This window comes from Filobasidium floriforme (genome assembly GCF_021052385.1).
Source record: "Filobasidium floriforme strain CBS 6241 chromosome Unknown HD553scaffold_3, whole genome shotgun sequence".
Lineage (NCBI taxonomy): Eukaryota > Fungi > Basidiomycota > Tremellomycetes > Filobasidiales > Filobasidiaceae > Filobasidium > Filobasidium floriforme.
Genome location: NW_025763624.1, coordinates 413,598 through 432,784, shown reverse-complemented (window position 1 = coordinate 432,784; position 19,187 = coordinate 413,598). Strand labels below are relative to the sequence as shown.

Genomic DNA, 19,187 nt, shown 5'->3' with positions numbered 1-19,187 from the left:
GAATATTGCTATGGCCCACTCAAATGGCTTGTTACTAGAACACCCCGTCTACGCAAATACATCTATTATCTCGATTCTCCTGACTTACATCAATCCTCGGTCATAACATGTCTTCTCCCAGCAATACAAAGATTTGGAGGATCTACAAACCTGAACAAGAACGTCTGATCGCCCTGGAGTATGCGTTCAAGAATACAGACCTTACTGTGCACGACAGAGGGGACCAGCCTGGTGTTGAAACTCAATTAGCAACCATCATATACACACAAGACTACGCCTACCCTGTCTGGCTTGCTTACTTTCACGAGCTCAATGAGGCTTTTATTAGGGGGAAGGACTAACAGTCTACGCGGGGCTAGGTCTAAGGGTAGTGGTGTAATAACGGATGAAGTATATACATACAATGAGCCTATTATAATAAGCACCTATGGGAGATGTAAAAGTAGACCCCTGTGGGGATGTCGAGAGGTGTCTCCGAAGGGACCTCCGAGGGGGATTCCCGCGGGAGTAGCGACGCGTCACGTGACGGCTATAACAGGATCCCCCCCCTAGGTCATCGTCCCGATGACCAACTCCGAAAAAGAAAACGACCGGAACTCCCAAAGGGGTGTAACAAGAATCTGCCCGAGATGGGCTTTACCCTCGAAGAAGAGATGTCGAGGAGAAGGGGGTGACTCCCATAAGAAAACGCTCGGACTGAGCAACCGCAAAACCCCGAAGGGGACAAGAAAAGAATCCACGCGATGGAGGGGGGGTATCGTAACCCCGAACGGCTCGTAGAAGACGTAGCCGACCCGATCCCAAGGGACGTAGGAAACACCCGGACTGGGCACCATAAAAGACTCGGACTGAGCCACCGTAAAAGAATCCCGGACTGGGTGCCATACCGACATGTAGTCGGGTGAGGAGGATGAAGATCCCCGTGGAGAAACGCTCGGACTGAGCAGCCGTAAAGAAAAACACCTCGGACTGAGGGACCATAAATGAATGTAATAAACCCGGCCTGGGTACCATGAAACAAGAGAAGATAAGAGACACCGGCGCGTCTAGTTGGGGGTCCACAGTGGGATGTCTTCGTACGCAGAGAGGTCGTACGCAGCCCCGGCTGACGCAGCGGAAGAGGAGGGTTGGAGGGTGGCGCCGGCGACCTGCATAGAATGCCTCTGCTTGGCTGCTTTGATCCAGGCTGGGGCAGATTCGGGAGGTGCCCGGGGATTCGGGCACTGGTTCGCGAAGTGTCCCATCTGGTAGCACTTGAAGCAGGGGACGGCGGGGTTAGGTTGCCGGGCGGCCGAAAGATCCATAGGACCACCTTGGTCCACGGGAGGAGGAGGAAGAGAAGAAGAAACCGGGGGAGGTCCCGGGGCAAAAGGAAAAGGAGCTGCCATCTCGGCAGGCTGAAAGGTGGGTGCGCGGGGAGTTTCCCGGCGAGGTCGTTCAGCGGGGATGGCGGGTCGATCGTATCGAGCGGCCAAGTTCTGGATGTCCAAGAGGGACATCTCCGTGTACCCATCGTGGGCACGAACCGACAGCTCAACATCCGACCGGAGTCCATGACGAAAGACTCCCCGGAGAGCGGCGTTGTTCCATCCCGGCATAAGACCCACAAGGGAGTTGAACCTCGCGGTGTACTCGCCGACCGAGGTGTTCCCTTGTCGCAACCCTAAGAGTTCCCCTTCGGCGAGGTACTCTCGGGATGCTAACCCAAAAGAAGTAAGAAAGAGAGTCCGGAAGACATCCCAGGTGCACTGTTGTGCAGCCTCCGGGGACGTGTACGACCGGGCCCATAAGGCGGCGCGACCCTGAAGGTGGGTCGACGCGAAGATGATCTTGATCCAATCCAAAGAGTAGACCGCTGGTGCGGTCTCGAAGTGCATCTCGCACTGATGAATGAAGGTGGTGGCCTTCTCCCGTTTGTCCGGGGTATCAGTCCCATCAAAGGGTCCCGGCGGGGCGAGCCGAAAGGGGTTTGATCCCTGACCGCCGACAGGCTGCTGCTGGCTCTGAGCGAAGAGCGTCATGGCCTGCGCCATCTGTCGGAGTGCCTCCTCCATAGGAGAAGGTGCGGGGGGAGGAACAGGAGGAGAAGGAATATGGCCGTCGTCGGACATGATGAAAGGAGTGTCGAAAGGAGGATGAAAAGGACGTGAAAAAGGAAGTGACGAAGGAAGGAAAATTCGCTAGCCGGGGTAGAAGAGGATGATCCGTTATTCTATTAGGGGGAAGGACTAACAGTCTACGCGGGGCTAGGTCTAAGGGTAGTGGTGTAATAACGGATGAAGTATATACATACAATGAGCCTATTATAATAAGCACCTATGGGAGATGTAAAAGTAGACCCCTGTGGGGATGTCGAGAGGTGTCTCCGAAGGGACCTCCGAGGGGGATTCCCGCGGGAGTAGCGACGCGTCACGTGACGGCTATAACACTTTAGGCACGCATGCTGATATCCTTCCGGTATGTGCAGCGACTTTGTTTAGCCGAGTTACGGGTCATGTATGCTAATGCTTAATGCCCGTTCCTGCGGCATAGGATCGGCCATCTTTTGGTGAAACCCCCTCCTCATCTTCCCTCCTGACCTCAACAAACCCTCGGGGCCGCAGAGCCTCTCTCACTAGACGGTCCTCCATTGTCTCAGCCAGCACCATTGCTCCTAGTTCCGCTGTCGCCAAGCCGACCAGTGATAACGGCAACAGCAAAGGCCAACAGAAACATAGGAAAGACCCTGACGATGACAGTCAAACAATGGTAAAGTCTCTTCTGGGTGTAGCAATTAGTCGCATATACGCAAATGTTGAACCTGAACTCTCTTTTACCTTAGATGTCTGACAGCCAGGAGGAATCGTTTTGCTCTGCATCTGGATATACACACAGGACAGAATCCTCTCGGCCATACAAGGTAAGATGATGTTGTTTGTAAACCTATACTTTCTCCTACTTGACAACCGCTGCTGACACCTCAGTTTGGACCTATTGATAGTCAAGGAAACGGCAGCGTCCGAATGCCTCAGCATCCCAGGAGAGAAACACCTCACCCCGCCCTAGTAGCTCTTTTGCAAATTCAAGTAAACCAATGACAACCCCCATTCATATCTCAGACACGTCAGATGAAGAGGAGATGCGTACCATCGGCGGGAGAAGCACAAAGCCGGTGCCAGCGGTTTGGGGTTATTTTCATGTGAGTATTCTATCATGCGGCTATTTTGATTTGGTTGCTATGCTATAGATGATGCCTCGACTCTGTTCACTTTGCTGTCAGCCTAAATTTTGTCGGACTGATGTCCACCCACTCCACAAGGAACAAACGACCGATAGGTGGTATGCCCAATGCAGACACTGTCCTAAGTAAGCACGCCTCAACCGTTCCCTTCTGTCAACATCTCATCAAGTTCTCCAAGAATACCTTATCCCTGACGTACTGTACCAATATTAGGAAAGCTGTCTGTATTGGCAAGGACAAGGCATCTACATCCAATCTCAACTCCCATCGCATGCGCTGCATTGGTCTGCATCAGGCCTGGAAACAGGGAGCGCCTGGCGCGATTTCACCTGGCAAGCCTGTGGCGATTCCTCAAGGACAGTCAACCCTCAACCGGAACGGTTCAATCGCATGCATAGCTGCGCCGGTTGGCAAATCTCCTGTACGTCGACAGCTTGCCCTTCTCTTTTGGGCTTATGCGCCCTTGTCACAGGCCACTCTTGTTTCGTGTCATACTGACTCTTTCCTGTATGTCTTTGATCCCCAAGCACATCGGGGCAAAGGAGCTACGTGAATTGCTTGCGGCCTGGATCATTGATGACGCTCTCCCTTTCTCAACCGTTGAGTCGCTCAGCTTCAGGAACATGATTACTGGGATTAATCCGACCGCTGGAGCTCTCCTCCCTACCCGCAAAGTCTCTCAGTCTGATGTCCATGCATATTACGGGGAACTCTCTCGCAGAATGATGGAATTGCTGAAGGTTCGTTGGGTTTCTATCAAGTCATATACCCTGAGTCAATCCTGGAACTGACAGTACAAGGAGCCTGCTATATGACTCCACAGGATATAGATGTCCCTGTGCATCTCTCGTTCGATATTTGGACTTCAAAGAACTTCCGCCACTCATACATGGGTGTAATCGGTTCCTTCGTCAACAAGAATTTTGTCAGACAAGAGATACTTCTGAAACTGAAGGTAGTACGGCTGCTCATTGACGATATCATAGGTCTCCTGGCTGACCCTATTATTTGCTTTGGTCTCATGTCTAGGAGGTTACGGGAGCTCATACCGGGCAGCGCCTTGCCGCAATACTTGACAAGATTGTCACCCACCATGGCCTGAGAGAACGAATTGGGTCGTGTGAGTCCGTGATGCTCTCTGGCCTACCAGTCTACTTTTTCTGACAAGAAGCCTTCCGATACCATCTACCCTTCACTTTCGCTGGCCAGTTACGTCCGACAATGCTTCAAACAACCTCAAGGCTTACAATGTCCTTCTGAACTATTGGAACATCAATTGGTCGATGAAGAGCAACATGACTAGTGAGCAGCATACAACGGGCTGCCTGTAAGTGGTCTGGATCTTCTTCCTGTTGGACGCTATATGTTTACTATGATACTATACCGTCACATAGCAACCACATTCTCAATCTCAGTGTCCGGGATCTTCTCTCCCATATTGGTTTAATCTCGTCTGCAGACCATGAAGCCTTCGACACCTTTGCTAGGTCATTCGGTGGTCTTGAAGTACTACTTGAAGAGGAGGAAGAAGACGTTGAAGATGAAGTCAAGGATGGACGTGAAGAGGTGGACAATAGCAGTCTCGATGCAAATGCATTCAATGTCGAAAGTGACGACATGATTGCAGATTGTCAAGGGGACGAGCTCTATGAGGAGATTGGGGCACACGATCTTGAGGAGAGGAAAGAAAAGAAGCGGATTGCTGCAGCGTCACCAGTGGGAAAGGTTAGTTCCGGGGTTTCTCCTACATTGGATCGTTCAATGTGCTATATAAAAAGCTGATGGGTGAAACGTGCTTGATCCTGTGTCTTAGATCAGGAAGCTTGCTTTCTTTGTCCTGAGGAACCCTGAGCGCCGCCGTCTCTGGCTTTCTAAGATTCGAGCGGCTTATCCCGACCATCCCAGTCTTCACCAGCTACTCCCTATCAAAGACATAGTCACCCGCTGGAATCGGACACTTGATGCAATTGAGCGACTCCTTCTTTTGAAGAACGTACGTGTCTGGTTGATGATATGAGTTATATCAGTACTTGCTGATATAATATGCTAACCTTCACTGCTCAGGCGGCCATGCTATTCACAATGGATGACAAGATGCTGGCAGCTGGTTGTCCAGTGTTTGTGCCGGGCGACTGGATTGGACTAGAGCGAATCTGTACAGTCCTCAAGGTCTTCAAGGAATGTACACTGCGCCTATCTTCAGATGAGTCTCATCTCCAGACTGTCAGTGCAGCTCGTCTGCCCATTCTCTTCCAGTTCATCCAATCATACCTTGGATAGATTGGCTGACCGTTTGAAACTCCGATTCCAATAGATGCTCCTCATTTATGAACAGATCGTTTCAACACTTGAGGAGAACAGGATCGTGGTTCCCAGTAACGTCAGCCATGGCCTTTGGAACACTGCTATCAATGCCGCCCTAAACAAGATGAACAAATACTATGAGAAAGCTATTGAGAACGACAATATCTGCTATGGACTGTGTGCGTGTCATCCTGTTCATTGTCGATTGTAGTTGGACATATTGTTTGCTATTCATATCCAGCTTTGTTGAGCAGTGCTTGATCCAAACTTCCGCTTCTATGGTCTTCAATCTGTACTCAACCAGCGAGGTCACCTCTCCCGGGCTGATACCGTCAAGGCAAACCTCCTCAAGCTCGCATCTGAGGCAGATCATAAACCACTTTCTGGTCCAGCCCCTCGCGCCATTGTTTCCACCAATTCGACGGAGCTCTTTGCGGCCAAGTTTCGGATTGCTGATCAGTTGACTAAGTCATCAGCGGTTCAGGAGGTGGAGCGGTTTCTGGCTCAGGAGGTACCCATTTCCATGGAGGGCGAATGTAAGGCCCGGGAGCGACCCCCGGCGGGGATCCCCCTGGACAGGCTGACGGGACGCAGGAATGAGGCAAGGTATGGGTAGACATCTGAATGTAATAACGGATGTAGAGCTATTACAAGGGTACTAGTTCTACATCAACATAACAATACCGAAAAGTACCCCCGGCGGGAGTCGCATACGGGAGTCGCGTACGGCGCGTCCGACGTGTCACGTGACCGCTATAACAGGATCCCCCTCCTAGATGCGGACTCCGAACGCATCAAGCGTCGGCGTACTCTTGTCGACCGGGCTGGGGTAGATGGGGGTAGCGCTTGTGGAACGCCGCAACGACTTTGTCGTCGTGGTCAAACTCAGCGGGGCTGACCCACTCGTTTGACTCGTCCCCGTACCCTTCGAACCGTACCAGGTATTGGGTCTTCTTCCCGGACCTCCCGGATCGTAACGCCTTCGAGTGTACGATCTCGGACACAACATACCCCAAGTCGCCGTTGTCGAGGACTTTGGGGGTAGGTGGCTCAACCACCTCTCTTCCTTCCAGCTCGTTGGCCCGATAGGGGATAAGCAACGACACGTGGAACACGGGGTGCACCCGGCGTAACTGCGCGGGGAGTTCCAGCCTCCTCGCCATCTTGCTCTGGCCGATGACCTCCGTGATTCGGAAGGGCCCCAGCGTCTTCATCGAGAGCTTCTGGCTGGGGCGCACCGATGTCAAGTTCTTGGTAGATAACATTACCAGGTCCCCTACGTTGTAACCCTCGTCAGGGACGGCGGTACGCTTCCGATTTGCGTACTTCGCCATGTCTTTCCGCGCCTGTTCCAGCGCCTCCTTCACCGACTTGTAGATCCCGTCGAGTCGGTCTCGGTACTCTCCCGCCGATTCCACCGCCTCTTCCCTAGTGCCGGGCACTGGCAGGGAGAAGGTATGTTCCCTTCCCTCGGACGCCATGAATGGCGACATCCCGATGGCAGAGTGCTTCGCGTTGTTGTACGCAAACTCCGCCATGGAGAGTAACTCCGCCCAATCGTCCTGGAGGAAGTTGACGTACGACCGCAAGTACTGCTCCAAAGTGGAGTTACTTCGCTCGGTCTGTCCGTCCGTCTCCGGGTGAAACGCCGTGGAGTAACTGTTCTCCACGTTTGCCATGCGGCACAAATCTTTCCAGAATCGCGAGGTGAACAATGTACCTCGATCCGAAATGATCTGCTTCGGGAACCCATGCAAACACACCCATCGGTCAAGGAACAACCGCGCCAAGAATGTGGCGTCGTTATCCTTTCGACAAGCGACGAAGTGCGCTCGCTTGCTGAACCGATCGACGATCACCAGGATCGAGTTGGACCCCATAGACTCGGGCAGGTCCGTGATGTGATCCCAAGTGATCGATTCGTATGGTCCCGCAGGTACCGGTAGCGGCGCTAGCTCGCCGACAGGCTTCATCCGGGGCCGCCGATTGCGCTGGCATATGCTGCAGCTAGCGACGTACTCCCCGATCCACTTCGCCATCCCAGGCCAGTAGAAGTCCCTACTGGTCAGCTCCACGGTCTTGTCCCGCCCCCAATGGCCGGCGGCCTTCCCGTCATGTAGACGCTTCATCAGCTCTACCTTGATGTTCCCTGCGTTGGGGACATATACCAACCCGTTGTACAGGAGAACCCCAGTGGGGCTCAAGCTGTATCGCTCGTTCGCCAAGGTTCCCGCCTTGAGCTGCGCTACGAGCTCTTTCGCCACCGGGTCGTCCTGCGCCGCCGGTATCAGCGCTTTCACCATCCAATCGCCCAGTGCGGGGATGGTGCCATTCAACCGCAAAGGCGGTCGCTCAACCGGACTACACCCCTCAGAGGGTGCGTCTTCGACAGGCCGGAGCAGAGTCTCCGCTCGCTTCGGTTCTGTCTCCTCCATCAACTCTTCCCGCCGACTCAACGCGTCGGCCTTCCCGTTCTCCGTCCCCGGTTTGTACTCCAGGGTGTAGGAGATCTGGTTCAACAGCTGCGACCATCGCGCCTGCCGTTGAGACAATACCTTGTCCCTCTTGAAGTACTCCAAGTTCTTGTGATCCGTGAGGATCCGAACGGGGTACTTGTTGTCGAGATAATGTCGCCATATCCGACTGCAATAAACGATGGCCAGCAGCTCCCTGTCGTGCACATCGTAGTTCCTCTCGGCGGGCGTCAGACTCTTCGACATGAACGCCACCGGGTGGAGCTTCCCATCGTCCCCTACCTGGGACATCACCGCGCCGATCGCTCCAGAGGAAGCGTCGGTCTCGAGCACCACTTGGCGCTCCTCGTTGTAATGCGCCAATATAGGCGCTTGGGTGAAGGACTCCTTCAATTCCCGGAACGCAGCGTCAGCGGCTGCCGTCCAGGAGTACTTCACCCCTTTCTTCGTCAGGGCCGTCATTCCCTGAATCTTCTTGGAGTAGTTCTGAATGAACCTCCGATAGTAATTTGCAAATCCTAAAAAGGACTGCAGTCCCCGAATGTTCTTCGGGGGGGCCCAGTCCAGAACGGACTTGACCTTGGAGGGGTTCATACTGACCCCCGTCGGGGCAATATCGTACCCCAAGAATTCGGTAGCCACCGTATCGAACTCACACTTCTCCGCTTTCGCATACAGGCCATTTGCCTGCAGCCTCTTCATAACCTCCTTGACCTGACCATCATGGGTCTCCTGGTCGGAGGAGTAAATAAGTATGTCGTCGAGGTAAACGACGACGCACACATCCAAAAGGTCTTGGAAGACCTCGTTCATCCACCGCTGAAAGGTAGCGGGGGCGTTGGTCAGGCCGAACGGCATGACCAAACATTCGAACAGACCGAAACGTGTAGTAAACGCGGTCTTCCAAATGTCTTCTTCTTTTACGCGTAGCAGGTTGTACGCGCCTCGGAGGTCCATCTTCGTGTAGACCTTCGCGCCCTTCAACCTGTCTAGCGTCTCTGAGATGAGGGGTAGGGGCGTCCTATCCTTCACCGTAATGTCGTTAAGGCGACGGTAGTCGATGCACATACGCATCTCGCCGCCTTTCTTCGGTACAAACAGTACCGGGCTCGAGCAGGGCGACTTCGACGGCCTGATGAACCCCTTCTCCAGATTCTCCTTCAACCACTTCTTTAGCTCCTCACTCTCCCGCTGGGAGTGGTTATAGAGCTTCTGATACGTCGGCGACGTACCGGGCTTGAGTTCGATCGCATGGTCGATCGATCGCTTCGGGGGCAGTGTATCTGCCTTCGTCTTGGAGAACGCTCCAAGATGTTCATGATACTTCTCCGGTACCATGTCCCTCAGCTTCTCCATATACTCGGGAGGGTCCAGGTCATCCTGGAACGAGTCTGTAGGTTTGACGTCCCAATCCCACAGGTCCGGGCGCCTCGCCCGCTCGTCGTCCTCCCGGGTCATCTGCATTTGTGCGACGACCAAATCCTCCGTGATAGACCCCTTCATCTTCTTGAACGGGTCGATCCCTCGTGTCTCCACCTCTACTTCGTCCGGAGCATACACCGTCTCGGGCCTCTTGAGACATCCCGTGCTGATGCAGACATCCCCAAACGTCACCGCGTTGGAGTCCCATTGGATATGCGGATTGTGTCTCCGCAGCCAAGGGATACCTAGTACGACCGGGTACCCGCTCAAATCGGTGAGGTGGAACTCGGTCAGCTCCAGGTGCACTCCCGTACGTACCAGCGTGCGAGCCTTCTGGGTGATCCTTCCTCCCTGGATCTCCCGACCATCGATCACCGTTACTACCCGCGGTGTCTCGAGGTCCGTTACGTCGAATCCATGTAGCGACGCGAATGTCCGATCCATGAACATCCCGGTCGCTCCCGAATCCAACAACATGAGTGCTTGGACCGGCACTCCTTCCGGGTAGAACACTCCTACCAACGTCAGATGGCTATCTGGACCGTTGGGTACTCCGCTTGCACCCAACTGCAAGGGGATCCGGCTACCTCCCTGTGCTCCCCCATTCGGGGTCCTTTGATGATCCGTTATTCTGTAAGGCCCGGGAGCGACCCCCGGCGGGGATCCCCCTGGACAGGCTGACGGGACGCAGGAATGAGGCAAGGTATGGGTAGACATCTGAATGTAATAACGGATGTAGAGCTATTACAAGGGTACTAGTTCTACATCAACATAACAATACCGAAAAGTACCCCCGGCGGGAGTCGCATACGGGAGTCGCGTACGGCGCGTCCGACGCGTCACGTGACCGCTATAACAGCGAACAGCCTCTGGACTACTTCCACAGGAATACGATCACCTTCCCTTGGCTCTCCCAGTTTGCCCGGGGTCTATACGGGATGTCTGCCACATCCACTTCTGTTGAGCGGATGTTCTCTCTCTCTGGTCAGGTTGCATCCACTCTTCGTTCGTGTCTGTCTGCAAAGTCTATCATTGCGCAGACTTCAGCTCGCATCTGGAGATCTCAAGGACTAGTCGTCAGTAGCCATATCAAAGAGACTGAAGTGGAGAAAGTTGAGGGTCAAACAAGCGGCAAATCCATCTGATTGCAAACACTGTACACATGGTTATCTATGATTGCGCTCTTCCATATTGCTCAATCATGCCAAGCGCGCGCGGAGGCTTGCCTCATTGGATGGATTAGACGATGACGCCCAAACTATAGTCATACTCCAGTTTTGACATCATTGGCGACACAGTACTTTGTATTTCTTGCCACTTGGTGTCTGCCCGGTTATATCCTGGTTTTCACCGGGAAATACCGGGTTCTCGATCTGGTGCTGGTGATTAGGTTTGTCACATAGTCTCGGTTCCGGTAACTGGGTCAATTCTATAATCAGCCCCGGTACAAAACCGAACCGGAACCGAGCCAGCCCTGCTTATATTGGTCAACAGGCGAAAAGAGAACAGCCAACGACTCAGTTCCATCTTAACACCGTTCGGGTAGGCAAATGAGACGAATCTGTGCGGCGATTGGCAAGGGGGCTTCCGAGCCCTTAGCACAAGCGCCCCATCTTGCTCTGTACTAGTATACATCCGAGAGAAGAACGTTCAACAACAGATTGAAAAGGAAATACAAAGGAAATCGAAATACAATCCAGGGGCGCGGCCTGGAACAGCGCTGCTCTTGGCTGTGCCAAGCGGCGAGCAGACCTAAACAGTATTCTGAGTTGAACTCGAAGGTGGATGACTGGTATGATCAGGCTCAACGGTCACGGTGACCGCGGTACAAGCGCTCTCTGATGGTGGAGATGTATCGATCGTACCTGAGTGCAATGATCCGGACTCCAGGTTCGAGTTCTGATCATAGCTATCTCCAGGCATGCCAGGTGGTCCTTGTGGAGGGCCATAAGGTTTGGGCGCCGACCCCCTCTTCTCTGGGTAGTCGAATTCGACTACGGGTCTCTTATCTCCAGGAATTAGAACCGGAAGTCCTTCCCGAAGTGCCACCATGCGGATGGACAACTCTGCACGGCGCAAGCTTGGGCGGGTCCAGTCTGGCTTCTGAATACGCCAAGAGATTTCGTACCAGTCGCCGTTATCCACTGGCATCTGGAAATGCTCGGCCATAGCCTCTGCGATCTCCTTTGCCATTGCATCCTTGCGCTCAGTGAGGACCTGTTTGGTCAGGACGTTGTTCATGTTGAAGATTTTTGCCTCAAGATCCGAATCCGCTTTGAAATATTCCTTGAGCTGCTTGGTCTGCGCGGTGAACACACGTTCTCGGACCGAAATGAATCGTTTGATCAGATCAGGAGTCCACTTCTTCGGGGTTGCCTTCTCGATGGTGACATTGAAAGGGATTCCCAGGGATCCTAAAGAAAGGGTGGGCATTCTGCGGTAGGTTCGAGAAGTGGATATCGCTGACTTGATATCCCTCCTACCCGTCGAATCGGATCAGAGACTCTCGGTTTCTCCCTTCTTATATAATTTGCCTGAGTTGTCCGGGTTGGCGCATCTCGTTGTCTGCCTTGCTTCGCTGCGCCAGAGTGCTTCCTTTGTACACTTCAATCAGGGTCACGAGACGTGAGGACTCGATTTATAGAGCTGACGGAGGGAGAGTGGATGATCAGATGATGACCCGTGAAGGCGTGTCATAATCGTGGTATCACCTGATGCCAGATCAGTTACCGTTATGGCGAGCTGCTTGTTTCGATCACGTATTGGGGCAATGGTCACGCGCCGTGATAGTTCGCAGTATGGCATGCAATCACTGGGTGTCGTCGTGACTGAAGATGGTTCTTGCATCAATTTCCTTTGAACTCACTCCTGATGACGTTTGTTTGGCTTGGGATTCTATCACGCTGTTACGAGAGGCAGAGTCTCGTGATCTCGTTTCGATCAGGTGCAAGGCGATGATACAACCCAGTCTCGTCGAGGATTAGAACTTGCAGAGGCGTTCCCTTTGTTGCTCTGAATCATGGTATTGAGACCGTCAAACCTAGTTGGAGTGCAGAAAGACAGAGAGGGGGGGTCAGCTGATGCCTTGTGATCAGATGACAACCCCTGATTCTCGATGAGAGGTGCTCAGCTAGCCACCAACGAGACAAAATATCAGCGCCTGCTTCATCTGCTATCGATAAGCTTCACTATCACGCATGTATCTAGAGAAAGGCGGTTTACAACAACAGAGAAAACTGATCGACAAGTACACTGGCAACGAAGATACGGGGACAGCCAAGTACGAGGGGAGGAACCGTGGCGTGAATCAAGCAACAAGTTGTGCTTCAGTGATTCAGGTAGAGAAGACAGTGCCGCTTTCTCCCATTCCGCTCGGAGGAGGGTGTTTCGTTTCAACAGATGGCTGGGGAATGGATACACTGGGCCCCACTGAATTGGCCGTGTCGTCTGGAACATTTTGAGAGACTGTGCCCGGCGGTTCCGATGAACCAGAATAAGGAGGTTGTTCATGTGGAGGTCGCTGTTGATCGGCGAGTCCTTTCGGTGGGTCCTTGTACCAGAATCCTAGCGGTTTCCTGGAGAGCGATTCGATATGGAATTGAGAAAAGGAACCGGCAACGCTCTGGCTCCTCATTTCAATGCGCAACTGTGCGTAAACCCAAAGATCTTCTCCGCGCCAAGAGGCACCAGAATCGAACCAACGGATTTCGTACCATTTTCCATGAGCTTCTGGCATCTGGAAGTTGTACTCTGTCAGCATGGCTTGCTCGATGTCCTTTGCCAAATCCTGCTTTAGGGATGTCAGGTTCACGGTCGATTGCAACGCGACCTTTTGTTCAAGGGTCTCAGCGCCTTCGAATTTCCTCTTCAGTTCCTCCTGCAGGGCGTCGAACTGTCTTTCGCGGACTCTCATGAAGCTCGTGACCATGCTGACACTCCATTTTTCGGTGGGTTTGCCTTCTGACTTGAAGAAAGTCATGCTATGATTCTGTCGAGATGCTTGGTAAAAGTCCTTGGATTCGGATTTGGTACTGTCGTTCGCGCGACTTTGGCATATGACAGCCTCACGATTTCTATTGGTATATATACTGCTTCTGAAAGAGACGCCTCCTTTGTTCCTCTTAGAAGGTGCTACAAGCAGCAGTAAGAGGACGAGATGTGGCGGAAATGCAGCCATCACATTTTGATCCATGAACATGACGCCTTCGCCACTCTGCCAGCTTGCCATATTATGCGCGATCGCCACAAAGCTCGTGATTAGATGATTGCATTCAGCAAGAGAGCAAGCACATCACAATGAAGTATACAGAACCAATGCCAAGATGACATGCAGATGTCATCCTTTGAGTGTAGCTCCTCGTGACTCTGTGTGGGCATGATTTGCGCCGTTATCGCGTAATCACGTCTCGCGATCTGGTTCTGATCAGGTCACGAGGACCCTCGCTCACGTGCAGAACCACATCGCCAACGGAGAACCATGCTTCATCGCAAAACTGCATAGAATGGTTATACAAGAGAACGTTCGGGCCGAAATCATACTCAACGGCGATCGTTCGCTATACACTGCGGGCTGAAACGCGACTGAATGATTTGGCGAGAAACGCCATGAAACGCCAAATACCCATTCGAGGTGGAAACAAGCGAGAAAAGCGGGGTCAGCGCAACTCCGAGCTTATCGGACCGGAACCGGAAGCATTCTCGTAGCGAATTGCGTCCGATCCGTAGATAGGGGGAGGACGAACAACTATCGAGTAAGGGATCGAGTAATAATCGAGTAATTCGAGGGAGAGAGAGTGAACTGCCAGCACATTGACCCGAGTCAGATCAACCATTCACGACATCGAGGCACGTTGATTTTCAGGTCTTCAAGAATTGTTGCGCATTCCGACAAGAACTTCAAGCTACCACACATCTTCTAGCTGCCATACGATCCCTACCTAGGCATACCGTACTCTAGAACCGAGAAGCAAACAACGGATCACTCGCAACATGTCGAAACCAACCTACGAATCCATCCCTCTAGAGAGATTCCAAGAGGTCTTCAAGGATACCTCTACTGGTAGGTTGTGCCGGTACCATCTATCATTCGAGATCCGCTGCTAACGATGTTACCAACTGCGGCATGTCGTTCCTAGAGGTATCCTCGGTAGCTCTGGGTGGAAAGATCGTCTCCTTCTCAGACGAGTTCTTTGCCGAGGCTAGCAACCTCCTCAAGGTCCACGTAAGCTCCTTGAACGACCTAGCACCATGATGTCGAACTGTATTGACATGCTTCTCGATCTGGTATGGGCGTTCCTTTGACTACGACAGCCCTCGGTCTCCATGAAGGGTCAATTCGGACCTAAAGGAGCCTTGTACGATGGCTGGGAGACCAGACGACATAATGCCCCTGATCACGACTGGTGAGCCCCTCATCCCCCCTCGACTGCTTCTAGTTCGCGTACTCACCGCAGTCAAACTCTATACTACAATATCAGGGTGATTATCCGCCTTGGGCCTCCTTCGAACATTCTCACCGGTTTCGATATCGACACGGCCAATTTTACCGGTAACGAAGGTCCGGCCGCGGATGTCTGGGGTCTGAAGTTGGAGGGTGACGAGAAGGAGGTGGAGAGGCAGGAAAAGGGGTTGCTTGGGGACGATCCTAGGGTGAGTCTGCGGTATTCTCAGAGAGGTCCGTTGAAATAGCGGGACTAACGAAAAACTGGCGATATGTGGTGGAATGGCAGTGGGAGCTGCTCTTGCCCGAAGTCCCGCTTGGACCCAATTCGAGGCATCTCTTCAAGATTGAGCCTACCAAGAAGGTCTACTCGCACGTCAAGCTGTCCATGATCCCTGATGGCGGATTCGTACGTTATATCAGGAACGATCCGCTCCATACCACCACCGAGCTTAGCTGATACCTCGAATACTGCTCGCAGGGCCGATTCCGAGCGTACGGTTGGCCGCAGGCCCCTTCTACATCCGAACGGGTCGACCTCGCCTACGCTCTCAACGGCGGTCGGATCGTGTCTCAGTCGGACCAACATTTCGGGATCGCGTCCAACCTCTTGTTGCCCGGTCGAGGTTTCGACATGGGAGACGGATGGGAGTGCAAGAGGAGCCGGACAGAAGGGAACAACGAGTGGACCGTCGTCAGGCTGTAGGTCCGAACTGAAAATCAAAGGGAAAGAGATGTCGAGGCTGATTTGAGGTGTTTATAGCGGTGATGCGGGTTACATCGATAACGTCGAGATCGATACTGCTTATCATATGGGAAACTTCCCCGTCGTAAGTCTATTTGCGTACCGTGTGTCTCGGTTCGTCACTTGAATTATATCCATTTTTGCAGTATGCCGAGCTGCACGCTATCAACTGCTCCGACGTGAGTCTTCTGGCTGAGCGACGACGATTTTGCCTCGAAACTAATCTCGACCCATATCACGCTCGCAGAACGTCCCCGCTCTCGATAGCCCGGATTGGGTTTCGATCCTGCCCAAGATGAAGCAGGGTCCGCATCGTCAACACTTTTACCCAGTAGAGAACGCCTTCGGCAAGGTGTTTACCCATGTCAAGTTGACCATCTGGCCTGGTGAGTTGTCTAGCTGTAATTATAATCTGGGACGAGAATAGTGTGCTGACAACCATACTGTGCTCTGCCAGACGGTGGTCTCAAGCGGTTGAGAATTTTCGGGTACCGAGCTTCGACATACTCGTCGACCTCCCTCCCGGCTACGCATACCGCTAACCCGATCCCTCAACTCGAGGCCCTTCCTCTTACCTACGAGGCCTTCCTTCCTTACGGACGAGTCGCGCAGGCCTATTCGGTTCCTACGGCCGCCCCTCGAGGGGTACCGAAGACGACCGCCAATCAGGTCACCGCGGCCAAGTACCACAAGATGGCTCTGGTCGAGGACGATTACAAAAAGGACGGAAGCGAGAACCACAGGACTATCATCAGCGTCATGACTGCTCAGCCAAAGGTACAGACTGGGGATGTGTGGGATATCGTTCAGCTCGAAAAGTGAGTTTTTGGCAAGGCTTGCAGAGCGATGCTCGATAACCGATTACTTTCGAACAGACACCCGCGAACGACCCAGACCTTTGTTCCGTTGGGTGCAACCCAAGGGCAAGGTTCGGCGGCTCAGGACGGCTCATATGTCGTGACCGTAGCTCTGAGCGATGCTAGTAAGCTGCGTATCACGCTCGAGCTGTCACCATGCTTGCTCACGATGACACTCCTGCAGGTGGTCAACCGGACTTGAGCACGATGCGATCGTTCCTGGTGCTTCCGAGCCAGAGTGTCACGTACGGCAAAGATGTTTGGCGTGAGTCAACCCGATTGTTGCACGGGTACGATTCTGTAGCTGATGCTTCCTCGGATCCCTGACAGACCATGGAACCCTGACCGCGGATAGTGTGAGTGAAGCGAGCGGTGGGGATGGCAGAGTATCTGCCTCTAACTCAATGTTTCCCGGTCTGCCTTTCAGCCTCTGACCTACGCGGCTATTGAGAGTGTGAGAGTTCTGCCGCCGATTTTGTCGCGAAGTCAATCCATCGCTAAACAGATTGCTTCCTCCAGATCGCCCCACCTCTCCCCGAGGCTGACATTGACTTCTACAAGCCGGGCAACACGATCGCACAGATCACGTTGCCCAAACTGCCATCGGGCTCCCGCTCTACTCTGAAGAACGCCGTCACACAGGCCGTCCAGAGCGGACCGCTGAGCACCCTGAAATCAATGGTCTCCTCTTTGGGCGGTTCTGGTATCACATGCCAAAAGCTTACCGCCGACAGCTTCAAGGCATACGGAAACGTTATTCAGTCCTATGGTTCGGCAGAGAATGCGCCTCAGGGTGTCGCCAGCCAGGTCTCTCCTGACGGCAAGACCATCAAGTTCCACGAACTTTCGCCTGTCAAGAACAGCTACGCCGCCGAGACCGGTGCCACGACCGGAATTAGCGTTTTCCGGTGCACCGTCAAAGATGGGATGGAAAAGGCCAAGCCCTGGCCGGTCCGTCTCATGGAGAGGCATCCCTCGACCGAGCAGGCTTTCATCCCGATGGGTATCGCCGAGGTAGGCTTGAGGCTGTAATTCATGCTCGCACCGTGCTGGTCTGATCGTAATCTCTTGCTAATGCGACAGTGGACGGGCAAGGCAGAAGAACCTCTAGATGGCGGAGCTGCCTACGTTATCATTGTGGCTGATGGCGGCTCAGGTATGACGATGCAGGCCCACTCAACGACACCAACTGAACTGATGATTGAATTAATACGATAGATGATCGACCGGATCCTGCGACGATCAAGGCGTTCTTCTGTACCGCCGATCAGGGAGTCAATTACCATGCCGGTGTCTGGCGTGAGTACACTCGACCCTGACGACGCGACCTTTAGCGATATCTGACAAACCGCTTCACTACAGACCACCCTATGCTCACCGTCGGTGGATCTATCGACTTCGCCTGCGTTGAGGCCCAGATCGGACACCGTGCAGATCCTCGGGATTGCGACTTGATCGAGTACGACTCGACCATCGGCGTGGTCGACATCCCGGACTTTTAGATATAGGGAGAATTCACACTCTTTTTGGCATCCAAAATTGCATACAAACCACATGAATTACTTCAATTTACTCTGCCTTTGCCAACGCGTTGTTCGTAATCTTGGGCCAGTTTTCCGATTCTCTGAGCTCCGTGGCGTGTGCCCAAGGTTTCGCGTCCACTTCATCCTGCATTGCACCGGCGAAGCAGTTCGACCAGCCCGGTCGAGGGTACTGCTTGACGATTTCTTGGACAAGATCTTTAGAGATATGTTCTTCATGAGCATGGATATTGTCTGCAATGGGTTAGGGGTCAGAATATGCTGGTATGAACTAGAACTTAAGACTGACCGAAAAGCGTTCCCAGCTGTATGAGCTGTCCATTCGAGGAGATCTTGCCGCTGTTGAAGTCGGTGTGACGGAAGATGGCTTCGGCGACCGAGTCGGCGAGGTCGTTACTGGCTCCATGACTAGATAGCCACTATCGAAGCAGAGTTGACAGGCAATCACGTGGAAATGAAAGTCGAGTACTAACCTCGCGAGCTTGGATACCGCCCCAGAACTCGAAAGACATCTTGGTCCTGTTACTTGACAATATCAGCTTCATCTCTATCTGTATTTGATTCGGCATTGCTGACTTCTTTATATTCTCCGGGACACAACCGATATCGTGGAACAGGCACGCCAAATAGAAGGATTCAGCGTCGTAGTCGATGTGATCGGAGAGTTTCCCTTTAGCGATTGCCGAGCCTGTGAGACAAGACACGGGGTATCAGCCCGAGGCTCGCCACCGTACCGATCACAGATACTCACCAAAGAGAAAAGCTCGATGAGAGTGATTCCAAACGGGTTTCCCCAGGATGGGCCTCAGAGACTGCTTAGCCTCTTCGATCAGATCGGAGGATGGCAACGGCAGGTCAGCGAGCGTGATGTCGAACGCCGTGGCTGCATAAGGGAGCTCCGCAGGATCGCGAGAAACGGGTCGGAAGCCTGGTGCGTATGTCATGATTTCTGGACTGTGTCAACAGACGTTTTAGATTCCCTGCGAGATCGTGAGAATGTGAGGACAGAATGAGTTTGATGAGCTCATCGATTGCTTCAGAAAGCCGGCTGTTGTAACTTTGATGTATACGTCATCACGTATTCATTTAGCCCGGGCGACGCGATTTTAGCTTTACTGCTAGCACTAAAGGGTAAGAGGATGACAATCTCAAACCATCTTGACTTGCCGCCGAGAGACTCAGGC

At 53.0% G+C, this 19,187-nt stretch overlaps 4 protein-coding genes across 4 annotated transcripts; 1 reads left to right on the top strand and 3 right to left on the bottom strand.

The window, feature by feature from the left end:
- Positions 1-10,815: 10,815 nt before the first annotated feature.
- Positions 10,816-11,853, bottom strand: HD553DRAFT_321979 (uncharacterized protein; the record flags this gene model as incomplete). The annotated part of the gene is made up of 2 exons (XM_046181263.1): positions 10,816-11,039; positions 11,286-11,853. 2 exons carry the CDS (start codon positions 11,851-11,853, stop codon positions 10,816-10,818), a joined length of 792 nt encoding a protein of 263 aa, XP_046039155.1.
- Positions 11,854-12,754: 901 nt separating this feature from the next.
- Positions 12,755-13,399, bottom strand: HD553DRAFT_321978 (uncharacterized protein; the record flags this gene model as incomplete). The annotated part of the gene is made up of 2 exons (XM_046181262.1): positions 12,755-13,207; positions 13,232-13,399. The coding sequence occupies 2 exons, from the start codon at positions 13,397-13,399 to the stop codon at positions 12,755-12,757; spliced, it is 621 nt and encodes a 206-aa protein (XP_046039154.1).
- An 812-nt stretch (positions 13,400-14,211) lies between these two features.
- Positions 14,212-18,031, top strand: HD553DRAFT_305186 (putative Allantoicase). Its single transcript, XM_046179121.1, has 18 exons — positions 14,212-14,479; positions 14,556-14,641; positions 14,731-14,822; positions 14,898-15,069; positions 15,150-15,269; positions 15,342-15,562; positions 15,624-15,690; positions 15,752-15,784; positions 15,853-15,991; positions 16,063-16,423; positions 16,481-16,587; positions 16,647-16,727; positions 16,793-16,818; positions 16,890-16,916; positions 16,982-17,476; positions 17,546-17,618; positions 17,681-17,761; positions 17,825-18,031. Exons 1-18 carry the CDS (start codon positions 14,410-14,412, stop codon positions 17,962-17,964), a joined length of 2,391 nt encoding a protein of 796 aa, XP_046039153.1. The 5' UTR covers positions 14,212-14,409; the 3' UTR covers positions 17,965-18,031.
- Positions 18,032-19,006, bottom strand: HD553DRAFT_280622 (cyanamide hydratase; the record flags this gene model as incomplete). The annotated part of the gene is made up of 5 exons (XM_046178108.1): positions 18,755-19,006; positions 18,580-18,691; positions 18,477-18,522; positions 18,293-18,422; positions 18,032-18,237 (listed from the first exon to the last, which is right to left on the bottom strand). Exons 1-5 carry the CDS (start codon positions 18,945-18,947, stop codon positions 18,032-18,034), a joined length of 687 nt encoding a protein of 228 aa, XP_046039152.1. The 5' UTR covers positions 18,948-19,006.
- Between the last annotated feature and the right edge of the window lie 181 nt (positions 19,007-19,187).

Bases quoted from the DNA above. Each gene is read 5' to 3' on its own strand.
- HD553DRAFT_305186 (XM_046179121.1), top strand. From the start codon at position 14,410: ATGTCGAAACCAACCTACGAATCCATCCCTCTAGAGAGATTCCAAGAG. The intron at 15,563-15,623 runs GTAGGTCCGAAC...AGGTGTTTATAG, and splicing joins GAGTGGACCGTCGTCAGGCT to CGGTGATGCGGGTTACATCG. The intron at 16,819-16,889 runs GTGAGTGAAGCG...TCTGCCTTTCAG, and splicing joins GAACCCTGACCGCGGATAGT to CCTCTGACCTACGCGGCTAT.